General features: G+C 36.1%; 1 protein-coding gene across 2 annotated transcripts in view; it reads right to left on the bottom strand.

Moving 5' to 3' along the window:
* Positions 1–8,948: 8,948 nt before the first annotated feature.
* Positions 8,949–16,766, bottom strand: part of ngfra (nerve growth factor receptor a (TNFR superfamily, member 16)) — a 37,177-nt gene continuing 29,359 nt past the window's right edge. For both annotated transcript variants that reach the window (XM_079874582.1, XM_079874581.1), the window contains exon 6: positions 8,949–13,155. In XM_079874582.1, coding sequence (XP_079730708.1) covers positions 13,124–13,155 — 32 coding nt within the window. In that variant the 3' untranslated portion in view covers positions 8,949–13,123. The remainder of the gene's footprint in view (positions 13,156–16,766) is intronic.

The raw sequence follows: 16,766 nt of genomic DNA, 5'->3' as shown, positions 1-16,766 counted from the left end.
CTATCCAAAACCTTACAAAAGCCTTAAAAGCTTACTGTGACTTCAGTCAATATTAGGTTGTTATCATGTTTTTCACTTTAGAATACTGATCCAAATTATTAGTAGTTCCTTTAGAATGATGTAGTAACACTTGATTCATTACTAATGGGCTACCATTACCTTATATTAAACATTGTGCATTATAAATATTTATTAACCTGTATATAGTAGTTCTTATAGTCTTCAGTGAGGTCTGAAAAATAGTAGTAATTGATTAGCTAATAGTGAACTACCACATCCGACTGAGCGCTATTACTTACTAATTCGTTAATCAGAGTTTCTTGTTAGTTAATAGTAGTTACTAGAGTGTTACTAATGCATTACTCGTTTGTTCCTGTGTAGTTATTCATTAATGAAGGAACAGTATTCTAAAGTGTTACCATTTAGGCTAATATTAAAGTTTTAACAATGCTGTAACTATGTCTTAAACATTACTTTTTATTTAAAGTAATTAACTAATTAAATGATAAAAAATTGTTTAAGGGAATACAGAAAAAATAAACAGGAAAGGTAAAAAAAAAAGGCTCTAGGTTAATTGTTGTTATAAAGTAATCAATTTGATGTTTTAAAATATTTTATGATAATATTTTATTTTTAACATGCTCACATTCACTCATATTCATATTCATGTCTAATATGTCGAAAACACAAAAGTTTCTTGTCTCTTCACACCGAGTAATGAATTATATGAATCGTGTAAATGATATAGCATATTTGGCAAGGTTTGCATCACTGGATATTTCTGTCAGTCGTTGAACATTTCTATCGTAAAACAGTTGTCAAATATTAAATGTTTAGCTGCTTACATCTTACCACGCACTCTTTTACTGTTAAAACTAACATTATTTTATTCCCCCCAATAATTAACAGTTATCACGGGGAATGTCTATAGTGGTTACGGCCCTGGTTAATGTTAATTTGTACAACTTGAAATGTTAAAATTGTAGTATATGGAGAAATTAGCACTGATTTAGATTAATAAAGGCTATAAAAATCGCTTTCATGATTCCTAATGCATTAACAAATTTAACAAATTTAACCTTATTCTAAAGTGTTGCAAAGGCCACCATTTTCAGTGTAGATCAGGGTAGTTTGCTTCAGAAATTAGCCCCTGCTGGTAGATGTTGTAACCATTATTGTGGCAAAAAAAAAAAAAAAGTATTTGCTTTGTTGCTTTGAGAGAGAAAAATATCAAAGAATAGCATGTTGGAGCCATATTGTTGTGTTGCTGCCATGGACTGTGTCATATTTTCCTATTTCCCCCTTTCTCTACTGAATAATTTCCTGTCTCTTTTCACTGTCCTGTTATATAAAGCATTAAAAAGCCCATAAATAAAATATTGTGAGAGGAGATGAATGGAAATAAACTAAAATACTAGCATGAAACTGTAAAACATACAATCATGTTTTGTTCGTGAATCTGATCCTGGTATTTGCTGAAAAATCTGGTGTACTCTATTCCAAACACCCATAATGATATTCAACTGTCCTTGTGGCTCATAAGAAGTGCCACCCATTTGGGCTCAATATGCTGGCTCATGGAGTTTTAAATTTGTTTAATGGCACTTGAAATGTCACGGCTCTTGTATGAGCCCTGTATCATAGACAGTGAAGTAGATGTTTTTGTCTTCTGTGAGAGCTCAGGGACCTGAGGATAGCTCCTTTTTAACTATTCATAAAACAATACACGCTGAGCCCCTGGCAATTAGAAAGCACTTAATAGACTTCGATAGCACTCACAGGGTCGTGGCCTCACTCTAAAGAGGCTGAATCAGACGGGTACTTTGGGTTTATTGTTCATGTTTCATTTTTTTCTTAAATGTCATCTATAAATAATGCGGACATTTAAATGAAGGTGCATCATCATAAGTACGCCATTATTTTAATTTCAGCTGCGGCTGTGGTTGCGTTCCCTGTGCACTCCTGCATGTGATATGAGCTTTCATCTCCAAAAACACCAGCACTCAGGAGATACTGAGAGGGTTTTGTCATTGACTGAAGATAAATCCTGTCACTTTTTGTACATAATTTTAGCCTTGGCTGTGCTATGTATTTTTAGATTTTATAGACTTTTTACTAATGATTAAACCTTTAAAATGTCCCCATTTACTTATATTTTGACTTTATTGGGTTTCCAGAATGTGTCAAGGAGGATGTCATAATATTTGTTTCCCTCCTATTGTCAGCTGGATCTCTTAGTGTTTTCCAGTCCTTTAGGATCCAGAAAATGCTAATTTAGACTTTCTAAATTACTTGCATTCAAAACAGCTTGCATTACTTGCATTACTCTGTCAAAACAAAGGCTCATTAGAAAACTGTGTCTCTACCTACAATTTGCATACATACTCGTACAATTCACTGCAGTTTCCTATAGTGGCAGTAAAACACCAATAACTTTATTCCTTTTCACTCAAATTATGATTAAGGGACAGATTATTGATTAATAAAGGCTTATTTTCACATTGTTACCTGCACAATACTGTTTGACCTCAAAACACTTTTACCATAATGCATTATGACATTTGCATCTCATAACCAGCTCCATGTATGGCCTTTCTGACGTAGTAAACTTGCTCAGTAGTTCAGTAGCATTGCATTTGCGATGCAAAGTGCTCGGGTATGAGTCCTGTGACACCCGAGTTACGATAAAAGACCTCAAAGACTTGTGGAAGCTTATAGCTACAATGGCATGATGGCTTTTTTCATTCATATTTGCTTTTGTTAACACTGTTGGTTAGGTTTAGTGTAGGTGGTACATTATTTTCAAACACGAGAGAGCATTAATCGTTTAGTGCCACTCACCGGGCATTTCATTTCCTAACTGCCACAATAGGCACAACAATATCATTGCTGTAGATTCTGTTTGGATAAAACCTAACATGCTTTTAGTGGCACTTACTGGACATTGCACTTTGAAAGAGTCATAAAATTAGCAAAAAAGCAACAATGTTGGCAATGAGCCGTTTTTCCAATGAGCATGGGTTGGTGTGTGTGTGTGTGTGTGTGTGCGTGTCTGAATGAGGCGATGAATTCAACATCTGTTGCTCCATTTCTCCAGCCAAAGCTATTCATCAAAATGGGAGTGAATGAAATTCCTAAACCCTTTAGAATCAAACAAACAAATAAAGCTTAAGAATAGATGATTTGCACCCTTCCATTTTCTTCTGTTTCACTTCAGTGAGCCTCTTCCTCACGCAGCTGCAGCCAATGATAGGCACAACTAAAAGGATAATGAGATGAATAATAACTTACCATAAATTTCCATATCTCACATTAATATTGATTGTGTCAGCATGGATGATGCCTAGATTAACTCCATCTGAATAAAACGGTTTAAGCAAGGCTGGCCATAGGCTACACAAAGAGTGTAATGCAGAACAGGCCCGCAGAGGCCAGACATTATCAATGGGGAGATTGGAAAGAAATGCAGTTTTTCTCCATCTGCTGTTAGTCTCACACACACAAACACATACAGTGGGACCAGGCTAGTGACTCACTCTCAAGCTGATGGTGTTTTGGTATTCGTGTGGCATGTAGCCAATAGGAATACTGCAGTGTACACACACACACTCATTGAAATTTACCTGGTAGATTCATGTGTTTTTGCTTATAATAGACTGATCAGTCTCTTATGCTCAACAAGGCTGCATTTATCTGATCAAAAACACAGTAAAACAGTAATATTGTGAAATATTGTTACAATAAATAAAATGAAAAAATAATTTACTTTACTCCAGGCTTCAGTGTCACATGATCCTTCAGAAATAATTCTAATATGATGATTTGCTGCTCAGGTGACATTTAATTTCAATGCTGAAAACAGTTGTGCTGCTTAATATGTTTGTGGAAAATATAATAAATTTTTTCAGGATTCTTTGATGATTTAAAAAAAAAAAAATGTTTTTTTTTTAAAAAAAAAACAGCATTTATTTAACAATGTTTAAACATATTTACTATCAGTTTTCATACATTTTATGCATCAATTTTCTTTCCATAAAAATACTTAATAAAAAACTTAATTTTTTTTTTAATACTTAAAAAATAATAAAAAAAAACCCAAAAAGATCTATATTCTACATCTACATATATTTCTTTATCGATTTGACTGTTCTGTATTTGCACTATAGATCTATTGATCGATATGTGAACATACACATTCTTCAATGTCTTCACAGACAGGAAGAGAATCTGTGGGACAGTATGTGTTTGCGTGTGTTCATTATTTGCTGGGTGTTGCTTCCACATGAACAGATGGTGGAATCATGTCATTGCAGTCACTGTTTAAAGTGTGCCAATGGAATGCTCTGATTGAGACAATGACAGAGTAAAGCCTGCTGTGTGTGTGCGTGTGTGTGTGTGTGTGTGTGTGTGTGTGTGTGTGTGTGTGTGTGTGTGTGTGTGTGTGTGTGTGTGTGTGTGTGTGGTCATCTTCGCGTGGGTGGGCAAAGACTGTGTTAACGTGCAGGGCTTCATGCATGTGACACTGCTAATAAGTGTTTTACAGATAGAGGAACAGTGATGAATTTGCTGTATTTAAATCTGACCATCCCCCTGTTTTTCTCTTTTTGTCATTCTTTCTCGCTGTCCTAATTCTGTCTCTTAGTCCACTCTCTTTTTTTCCGCTGGTGGTCCTGCCTCATTTCTCTTGAGGGGCAGCAGGTGGTATGTGGTCTGGGGTCTACATATGTGTGTGTGATGGAGGGTATTGATTTGTAGATGTGTTAATGGTTGTGGTGAGCTGGATGTCTTTCCTCTGTCCTAAAGAACTTCTGATATTCCAGTTTGGATATAAGAAAAAAAGTAAATATTGTAATGAAAACATTTAAATCTTTAAAAATCAAACCTTTCTCAGTAAAAAAAAAAAAAAAGACCAGTTATTGAAACAATGAAACAAGTTCAAAAATGACTTGTTTTGTGTCAATGTAATTTTTTACATTCTTTGCAAAGAATGGATGAAGGACGGGTCAGTTTAAAAACAAAACTGCTTATTCCACAAGTGAAGATGGTGTTTACATAGACATCATAAAAAAAATGGGTGTCAAAAAATAAAGTATGACACGTCTCACACACACACACACACACACACACACACACACACACACACACACACACACACACATTAACATTAACATTATAAGGACTTCAGAGAAAAATAAGCTAGGCTATACCATTCAAAAGTTTGGGGGCGGTATTTTTTTTTTTTTTTTTATGTTCACAAAGACTACATATATTTGATCGAAAATACAGTAAAAACAGTATGCAATTTTTATTAACGTGAAATCATTTTAAATATATAGATCATTTATTCCTGTGATGCCAAAGCAGCATCATTATTCCAGTCTCCAGTGTCACATGATCCTTTGGAAATCAGTCTAATATGATGATTTGATGAAATATTACTTCTCATCATCAATGTTGAAAACAGTTGTGCTGCTTAATATTTTTGAAGAAAGTGTTTTAAAAAATATGATTCTTTGATGAATAGAAGGTTTAAAAGAATAGCATTTATTTGAAATATAAATATTGTTTAACATAAATGTCACTACTGTCAGTTTTGATCAATTTAATGCAAATTGCTGAATACATTTTTTAATTCTTTAGAAAAAAAGAATAAACTTACCAACCCCAAACTTTTTAGCAGTTGTGTATATTAATGTATTACTCAATTATTGGGTAATACAGTCATTTAATGAAATTATTAATGTATTACCCTGGAGAATCCTCTCAAAGCTATGGTCTTGTCTATGAAATCATATATTCATTGGACTGCAAATAATTTATGGAGCTATTATGGCATCACAGAGTTGGGATCTGAAAGTGTAAGTTTAGCCTATACCTCTTTACAATATGCCACATAATTATTAGAGGGAGTTAGTTAAGAATTATTACACAGAGCTCTGACTGGACCAAAAGAGAAATGAAAACTATTCATTGACAAATCTGTGTAAAATCACATTTTCATTCTCCTCTACCCATTTGTTTAACACTCCTCTGCATGTCCGCATCTCTGTCTTTTTCTCTCTTTCACTTGTCAGTGATAATGGCAGTAGTTTGTCTGTGTCCTTGACTCTGACATAAATCTTTTCTATGGGCAGATGCAGTGACGTCATTCTTCACTTGTAAGTCTTTGCTTGTCAAAATGAATGTAATTACACACCAGTAATGTCCCTTTTTATGACAACTTTTAATCTTTTAATCTCAAGTTTTAGCTGACTCATGCTCCTTATTAAGTATATGAGGGTTATGGATGAATTAGATTAGTGACTACATTTTGCTGTGGTAGTTGGTTTGTCTGGCTAATCTAATTGAAAGTGAATGCGGTGACAGTGGAGCTTATCTCTTACACCCTGCTGCTCATCGCTGTCTACAAGCCTGCTGACAAGCATCAGTAGGTAAAGGCTCTGATGTACAGGCTTTGTAAAGCGCTGGTTCTTGTGCAAGCATTGTTCTCTCAAGCGGTTTTCACACACAGTGCTTATGTGGGTGTGAAGTAGGTGTATGAGCGTGTCGAAATGCTAACATACACTAACAGTCAGAAGTTTATGACACACTTGACTGAATTTATTTCTCAAAAACCTTTTGATCTAAAGGCTTATATGCTTTAGATTTGTTTTGTAGACAAGAATAAATTGTGCATGTTTAGTAACGTTCAAAACGAATATTTATATGTTACGTTAACATTTTCTTCATGATTTGGACCAGTACATTCATTTATTTTATTTAAAAAAGTATTACGTTTACCCAGACAGCAACATAGTGTCGGCCCAGATCCGGCCCACATCTGGTACACGTGGATTCCACAGAAGAAAAAAAAAAAGATTTATTAATAATAATAATAATAAAAATAATAATGACTAATGTTACTGTGAATAATGCATATCCAAACTTTTGGTGTGTCAACATCCATGTACCCACAGTTTATGAAACTGTTATTTCATAAAGTGTGGGTAACTACTTACACACATAACAGTTATTGTGAAATTCCTCAAAATAAAACGGTGCTTTCTTTGGGTTTCAGCATGAATGCAAGCGGAGTTACAATTGCAGCGACTCAAAGACGAGATCTAATAAAGCATATGGATGTGCTTTATGCTGTGGTTTGGCAATCACTTGGTCCAAACATATTTTGTGGTCTGCTTTTCTGCCCACTTTCAAAAAAAAAAAAAAAGACATATTTTAAAACAGTTCTCACTTCCCATAGAGATGAAGTGACATGGCAAACTTTTTTTTGCCAAAAAGTTTCTTTAGACTAGTCAATTTTACTAGTTAATCACACATCTGGAATTGTTTCTTTCAGTTTATTTGTTGCCTTCACACTGAAAGAACAATGCAGAAATGAACTTTAGATATGTTGCTAAAAGGCCAATAAAGTATGGTGTAATTCTTCATGTTTGCTTAAATTCCCAGCAAAGTGAATTTTACACTGTTTTACAGAAGGAATCTGATGCTCTGCCCATGTTGTTGCTGGATTGCAGATCTTAAGGGCTTTGTTTTGGTTAATGTGTATTAGAGAGGTCTGGATTTGGAGCTCATATAAGTTGTGAAGCCTCTAGGGGCCATATAGAGGTTGGACCACTGAATAACCTCAATCATGGATCATGAGTTTGGTGTTTCCCAGGGTGTTCACATGACAAATCAAAACAGGGTGTCTATGTAATAAAAATGTAATTATGAATATTTTTTCCCAACAGAAGGCATCTGTAGTCAGAACAGTCACTAATGTGACCCACTGGAGCCATTATCATTTAGATAAAAGTGTAAGTGATTGAAGTTTTATAGAAATCATTGTTCAAGATATTGGGCCCTACCATACACCTGCAAGTGTTTTTTTGCTAGTTTCAGCCCGACACCGTTATCATTTTCACGTCCTGCGACACGTTGTTTAAATAGCAAATGTATTTGCGCCCATTTATGTGTCCATGGGCGTGCTAGTCTGAAAACGAGGTGTGTTCAGGCGCATTGTAGGCACGTTGCTATTTTGAGGCAACTGAAATATTTTTTATTGTTATTTAAAGAGCACATTAGTAATATGTGCCTATAGGTGGGTCCACAACGTGCGTACACTTTGTCCCGTAGATGTCTTGCATGAGCAGATCCATTTCTTCGCTAGAGAAGCGTTTAGTTTTTCCGCTTGCAAATTCCGCCATGTAAATAGTGAATCAAGAACAACTTTTAAAGGGAATGGGAGATGAGACTCTGATTGGTTTAATGCACATTGTGCCCAAAACACACCCATACGCTGATTTCACGCAGCCGTTATTTTGAAATCGAAAGCAAGGCTCCGGTGGGAAGAAAAACGGAAGTGTCGCCTTTAATCACAGGAGAGTCGTGAATGCGATGGCGTATTGTTGTGTTTAATGATGTTGTGTCAATTCTAAAACTGTACATACATTTCTTTTATACTTTAGACTATATACAGTGAAATTCATTTATAAATAAAATCTATTTTTTATATAATTCAGAAAGTAAAAAAAGAAGCAGGAATGAACTATATACATATCCTATATTGGATATTAACATCCAATAGTGTAAATCGCGGCAGCAGCTTCAGGTTGGTAGTCCAAAGGCATTGTTGTTTATCTTTACTTCCGGTGTTTTTCCCACCGGAGCCTCACTTTCGATTTCAAAATGGCGGCTGCGTGAAATCAGCGTATTACTCATGAAGGGAATAGGGACAACCCTTTTAGACCATGCACCGGCCGCGCCGACCATTTTTCCCATCTTTAATCTAGCAAAAGTGGATTCGGAGTCCGAATTTCGGACACACCCTAACTGCACTTGTGCCGTGCGCTTTAGACCATGCGTTTAGATCGTTAAAATAGGGCCCATTGTGTCTAACGTCTTTCTTAAGCATTTTTTGAATTCTGTATTTTGGGAAAAACATGGCTAAATGATGGAAAGAGACCGTGTTGTAGCAGTCATATTTGGTTTTTATTTAATAGAATTCTAATGCTTTCATTTCTTGTTTACATAAGTGTACCGTCATAACTCCAGGAAACAATTTACACAATGCATTGTACAGCATGGATTACGTACAGAGAACATTCAGCTCTATTAGAGGGATAGGCCGAACAGGGGAATTGATTTTCTAAAGCATCATGTGGAGGTTCTTCCTAACATCCTAAGTTAAGTCTCTTAAATGTGATATACCATAGTCTCTATTTAATCTAATAGTTATTGTACAATCCCTTTTGATATCAACATATTTATGAAACACAAAATTATCAAATATTGCCATACTTTAGGCTTAAGGGTGAAGAGCTAAAAGTTTTGAAAAAATAGGTTGCGCTGAGTTGAGTGCATAGTGGTCTGATGTAAATTAACAGTGACATTTACATGATACTTTCAGTGTTTTATGATACATCACCTAAATTCACCTGGATGTACCGTATTTTAGCTGGATAATGATGTACTGTTTTGTAATCTTCATCAACATTTTCTTATAACTAAAGAAAAAAAGGCAACAAACAAAAAACTATCACATACAACTCAGGACACACAAGCCAAATAGATACACAAACATAATACACAAAATCAAGCTTGTTGAACATTACTCAAAGACACCTGACAGAGTCCACAGGCACTTTCTGGTGATGGACACTCTTTGAGTGTTCAAATTCAATCTGTTTTAAGTGCTACGAAAGTAAACTGTCTCTATAAAATACTGCTCTCAAAGAATACATCTATTTGAAATTTAAAACAAAAAAGTTTTATAAAAAAAATAAAGAATTACTGAAGTAGAAATAAGGATGGCTACGGATGGAATTTTTTTTAATATATGTGAATATATGGCAAATAAGAGTTTTGTTTTCCTCTGATACACTTTGTGGCTGACAAATGGAGATTTCTAACCATTTTTGTGTGGAGGTGTTTTATTAATGGCAACTTTTGGCACATTCCAGGGAACTGAATCAAGAATCAATCCACTTGTTTACTTCAATTGTTTTAAATGCTTACTGATTGACTGATTGATGCATAGACGGCCTGTAGATGCCAATCAAGTCGTCTGGGTTATATGTGAAACACATGGTAAATGGCTCTACCTCATATGTAAATTCTCAGAACACTTTAGAACAACAAATCACTTTAACAATCTATGAAAATATAGCCATATTTTCAACATAATATAATACATCACACCATCATCCCCCCGAGGGGCATCAATCGCTCAGATCTCTTTTGTATTGTCATCACAGCTCTCGCTATTTGATGTCTGCTAACTTCTCTGCTCTGTCTTAAGAAGCAGAGCATGGGATAAACACAACCCATTCTGTTCTCAGCGCGTTCCCACACACAGACCAAGAGATCTTATCTTGAGCTCATCAGATTCTCTCAAGTAGGCTAATATCAGAACAAACATCGGTGAGCGTTAAACCCCTGATGTGAATTAAACACTAGTATGCAAGCAACTCCAGAAGCCAATGATATGCTTCGCTGCCTGATTTAATGGAAAGCACAGCGCCTGGGGAGATGCACGCTACTAAAGCCGTATAAAAGCTGATGGAGCAGACAACCTGCCTGCCAAAAAAGCAGGAGGCAGAGATGTTCCACCGACTCTTATTTCAAACTTTAAGGTAATGCATTACTTCAAGTAGGAACTGAATTAGAGTGTAATAGTTCAAACCAGTCAGTGACTAGCACTGAGTACTGGAATAATGGCCCTGCTGGAAATTCCAGCTTAAACTGGTAGCTGGCAGGCCACCAAAAAAACAAACAAAACAAAAAAACTACCAGCTAATCATACCAGTTTAAGGTGGTCAAGTTGGCTATTGAGCAATAGTGGCAGGTCAACCAGCTAATGCAGCTTAGATCAGCTGAAATGGTCCAAAATGCTGCTAACTGCTTTAGATCGATTTTTGGGGGAATCTTGTCATATCAAAAAGTGATTTCCTGTAGATTTATCGTTGATTAGTGGAACTGAGAGCAGAAAAGTTGGATGGTGAGTCTCAGAATGGAGAGGCAGAGCTCCAGGGAAGGGAAGCTGAGCTGAACAGAGCCCCAGGAGAATGAACTGACTGTGGGGAAGAGAAACAGAAAGCTTCAGGGGTAATTACGACCTGCCTGACAGGAATGTCTCACTAATGCCTCATGTTTATTCCAGAGCCTGATGGTGAGCGCATTAGAAATGCAACGAAAGACAGTCCATTAGATACTGTGTGTGTGTGCGCGCTATGGAATATCTGTATTAGGTCCCTAACATCTATTTACGAGTGCAATTTCCCATTGGATGGGTAGAAAACGGGAAGCAAAGGTCTATTTTTAGTATTTCTGTTTTTGTTTTGTTGAGTGTTAACTTGTTTGTTTCGTTAGACCATTCCTTTTTACTTTAAAGGTGATATACTGTAATAATGTTAAAGTACTTCTTATTCCCCCTTAGTCGTGACTGCTTCCAGCACATGACTGCTGGCATCTGAATCTGCATCCGCATTTATGGAATGAATCATGTAGCCAAGAAAGAGAGTGGGAAAGAAAAAGCGAGAAATGTAGCGACAAAGACGAGGAAAACCTAGACAGGATGACTCATCAAGAGCTACAGTAAGCGTCAATGACTGTGGAGTCTGAGCAAGAAAAAAAAAGAGAAACAAAGAGATTTTATGAACCTCAAGACTAGCAACTTGAAAATATGATGGGGAAATCCTAGTATTGGCCGCACATCAGATAATTCTCTCTTGAAGGTATATAAATTGTCAAGGAACAACCTTTTAAAATAAAACGTTAATATTGGCTTGTTTATTTAAGGTTTGTAAGACTTAAGTCAGTGAGGTTACTGACTGGTTATTCATATGACAATATGTAGTTAAAGATACACATTTGGAGTATACAACTTAAAACAACTTTAAAATATACTAGCAAAATATGTTTTTTGTTTAGTATTCTTTTTTAGTAAATAGTTTAGACAAATTATTGAGGGGGTGGATGAGGTTTCCTCAAAAGTACTTAAAGAATCATTAATGTAAACGTTTAAGAAACCTTGGCTGTTGAATCTGAATCAGAACTAAATATCCAGACATTCCAATCAAACCTGGAAAAAAAAAATGATATGGCTGAAATAATGATAGGACATTAACATGGTGGTTGTTTCTAAGAGAACATGATGGCCTGAAAATAGTTCTGTAGCTTTTTTAGTTCTGGTTTCTGTTTGCATTGTGACTCAGATTTCCGAGGAGGAAAGGCGAGAGCATCTAGGCAATGAAACCTAAACTGCAATGACTAGAGGAAGGCAGGGAATATGACACGCTATGTGTGTTTTTTTAGAGAAAAGGCTGTCACGGAGAGTGTGAAAGAGAGAAAAGGGAAGGCGAGCTAAGTATAGATCTGAGTCATTACATTAGTAAAGGTCAACAAATGTCACAGTTGTGAGTTGTTGCCCATAAACGCTGACCTGCGATCAGTTGCTTTGAAACAAGACGGCGACTGGTATGCGCTGCATATAACCCCCCGAAGTTTTAACACACCTGGAAATGGCTGAATGAAAATGGGTACAAATACAATTATGCTTGAATAAAGGGCCTTGATGTTGTAGACAAAATCTATGAATACTTCAAAGATAAGGCAAAAACAAAATCCTTATTAGATCAGGCAGAAGGCTCCAGGTAGAGGAACCATGGTGCGGCTGCTAAATTGCGCGATATCCGTGAAGCCTGTGATGGCCATCTCTTTACGTTCTCTTGTGAAGCCAAAGACATCCAGAGTTAGTGTCACAAGGTCACATTAATACATCTGAGAAACCCAGTATATGTTAAACATTCATCAAAGTTTGTGGTGGGTTTCAGTATACATTATGGTGAACTTTCTTAAGGGTAATAGGCTTGTGTTTAGAAATAGCTACTTTAGGCCGGTGAGTCTGAACGTTGATGTGGATCCACTGATGTGGTGCTGTTGAACCATCTCAACAACGTATCGTCTGTGCTAGGTTCAAAAGGATCAAAGGTCTGGTCACTTAAGTATTGGCGTCCCTTGCCGGATGGCTGTCATGGCTTCACTCCAGCATTGTTTCCTTCTCCAATCTCTCCTCCCCTCTGCATTGTTATATTGATAACGTGACTTCCTCTTCTTCACTGGTTAGGCCTGAGGTTGGGGAGAGTCAGGCTGAGCCCCCCCCATCCACTCTCACCACTAGAGGAAAAAAGAGAAAGAAAACATTAGCAGTTCATGATTAAATTCTTCAAGCAGTATGTTGGGAGTTAGCGACTATACTAATTTAACTACATTTTTAATTAGCTTATTTGTCCTATCGGGTCATACAGAAAAAAGAAATATGAAAAAAGAATCTGTGATATTTCTACTTTTGTATGTGTCCACTTACAATCAAATCAAAACATTGTGCTTTTGTAAAATAAAGAAAATGAACAGGGTGTGCTTTCTGCCTCTCCGTCACGGTGACCTTTTTTTTCTTGAGCACTTTGACAAGACTGATTCATTGTAATGAGTTGGTTCATTTAAAGGAACAATTTTAATGATAAAACATTGATAAAAACATGATTCACTGATTCATTTGAATCAACACATTGTTTGTTTCTCTCTCTCTCTCTCTCTCTCTCTCTCTCTCTCTCTCTCTCTCTCTCTCTCTCTCTCTCTCTCTCTCTCTCTCTCTCTCTCTATATATATATATATATATATATATATATATATATATATATATATATACATGCAATTGCTTGAATGGTGGGTTCATTGTTATTATTTATGATTATGTTTGCAGGTTACCTTTTAGCATTGGCATTGGATTTAAATCCAAAATATTGCCAAATAGGCGCTTTAACATTTCGCTTTGAAACCAAATCTTCCACCATCATCTTGTCAGTCGTGCTGCTTAATATTTTTGTGGAAAACGTTATTCGCCTTTTTCAGGATTCTTTGATGAATAGAAAGTTCAAAAGAACCGCATTTAATTGTTATTCTCATTGGTTTTGTGCCACACAAATCATGCCTCAATGTAGTTAGCTACTTATTTAAATTTATTTTTTACTGTAATTCTTCGAAACTTTAGTTGGACTGTAGTATAACTTTGAATAATGAGTAACAATGTACAGTGTCAGAGTAACTTTCCCAAAAGTGAACGTTGCATTATATTACACTAGAGACTGTCAATTAGTTCTAGCACTATTTGATACTTAAGGTCTATGTCGACTAGTCGTGGATAACATAAATGTAGTTATGCTTACAGTTGATGAGAAAAATTAGAATTTGTGCATGAGTTGTAGTAAAAATAAAACATTATTGGTGTGCACTAAATTAATCCTTTAAAGAGAAACATTATGCATTGCCTCACGTCATTTGGGACAAAATGAAATCCTTAAGGAAAAGTTTTTCTCACTAAATAACATGCGGGTTCCAATTTTAGCCAGTTTGAGTCGAGTGGCGAGCAGTCCCCCTGGAGCTCTGAGCGTCCCGTTCCCCTCTGCCTGCCCTAACCATTTAACTGCAATCACTATTACATTCAGCCTGAGACACAAATGCCTCATTTTCCCACTAACCCTTCAATCTGTTGTCAATTGTGCAGAGCCATGGAAACAGTTCCGGAATGCTGCAAGTAGGCTTTTAGTTCTGAGGTCCTGTTTTGTGTCTGGACCAATTCAGAGCTGAGCCATTTGTGCAATATCCCAAAAAAACTTTTTTCCTGTCTTGTCTATGACATCATAGCAATCTACATAGACAAATGTAGCCACACCCACCCATTGGAGAAAACAAAAGTGCGCTGCATAATTAGACTACAAATTTTAGGTCACAATTTGGCATATTTGTTAGTAGAGGTGAGAAGTGCCAGGACTAGTCAATAGAAAATCTGGAACTCCATCCAAATGAAGTAAACTGTGTATTCTTATACTGTTGATATAAGTATAAGAAGTGCAGAAAAACTAGCTAGTAGTTAGCAAGCTCTCAATGAAGCCAAATTTAGTTTATTTTTTTTTGGTTAAATACATCTTAACCCAAAAACAAGTTTATCAAACTGGAGATTGTTTATCATATTCTGTGCACGCTTTCTATCAAAACCTGGAAATACTAGAGTCTTTTGTCCCCTGAGGGGCGTCCTACATTTTAAGTGTCCTCAACAGGGATACATGCAGTATTTTGAAATCACATTCTCTCAGCCTACCGAGGGTAGTTCTGACCAAATGTTATGCTCAAGAGCAACTCTTAAGAGCTCTGAGAGAGTGTGAGAAAATGTGTGTAGGCAAATAGTAAACGTAATATTTCAATAAATCTTATGTCACAGTTAACTCTCTGGGGTTGACAAACGCGCCGGCGCGTTTTGCTGGAATTTCTTCACATAGTAGCACAATAAACTTAAATTTCTCCGTAATTTATGGTCATACAGAAAAAAGAAATATGAAAAAAGAATCTGTGATATTTCTACTTTTGTATGTGTCCACTTACAATCAAATCAAAACATTGTGCTTTTGTAAAACAAAGAAAATATACAGGGTGTGCTTTCTGCCTCCCCGTCACGGTGAACTTTTTTTTCTTGAGCACGTCTATAAACTGAAACAAAACTCAGTGAATACTTGTCACACATTTATGAGCCATATACCTTTATAAACATTTAAGTGTGTACTTTTAAATGATCGGATTCAAACCGAAAACAAATATTCTCTGTTTAAGTAATTTGTATAAAACCAACAAGATGTCCAGTATCTCAAACGCTTACTCATTATTTTTAATTTGACCACGCCCACGCGCGCAAAAGAGATTCACATGCAAATCTCCACATGGAACGCGAACGCGCTCATTACCTCAAAAACAAAGCACCAAAAAAACTTCACAAGTCTCTGCTTTTCGTCGAGTTTGAAAGACGCGCCGTGAGCTTACATTGGATTTACCTCAGAAGAAGAAGAACGCGATTTGAAGACAAGAAAGATGTAAGGTAAGAAATTCTTACTTATTAGTTTGTTATTGTTGCATAAACTTCACATTGCAGTTGAACTGTTGCTAGATATATGGTGAATATTATAATATTTAGACCCGTGTTTACTGTTACTGTGTTTGTGGACATCTGCTCAAACGTAGATATGTATAATAAGGTAACCATAATGTTTCATATTTTGGAGCATGCTGTGCGTTTGAATGTATCATATTTTGATACATTCAAGCCATTCTTTTTTAAATCTCCTCATTCTTTGTGCAAGGTTGCTCAGAATGACAGGGCCTGATGGCTCCTAATAGGGCCATTAGGGAGGGTCTTTGTCTTTCTCAGGTGTGAAATGCCTTACATATTAATGATGTGATCACGCCTCCCGCATAAAGCTTTCTCACACAAAACACGTCTTACAAATTTTAAATCAATATATTGTCTTATCTGAATGAGCAGTCAGGGTGATTTTCACATAGTTTTGGAGCAAATATTCTAGGCTACGTGATACAATTTTCAAAAGTCTTGTGAAGAAATAATCAGTAGGGGTTTCATGAGCTTATTTCAGTGACAATTGTTTTTTGTATTTTCACAAACCCTGCATAAATGTCATTATCTCAAAACTACAAACTTTTACATACATCCTGCTGATATATTATTGTAGCAGAGTTTGTGCTGAATACAGTGTAATCAGACTTTAGCCGTGAAAATATCACAAGTAACAGAAATAAGCACAAATGTCAGAGCATGTCAGAACACCTCCAGGGCCAGAAACCACCTCAGACCCCAGAGAGTTAAATATGGTTTAACAATAATATGCACACTATATTTAAAGGCACATATACAATATACATTGAATTTTCTGTGATTTTGACTC

Source organism: Squalius cephalus, assembly GCF_949319135.1.
Source record: "Squalius cephalus genome assembly, chromosome: 1".
Taxonomy (NCBI): domain Eukaryota; kingdom Metazoa; phylum Chordata; class Actinopteri; order Cypriniformes; family Leuciscidae; genus Squalius; species Squalius cephalus.
Note: the sequence above shows the minus strand (reverse complement) of the source record. Positions and strands in the feature narration are given on the sequence as shown.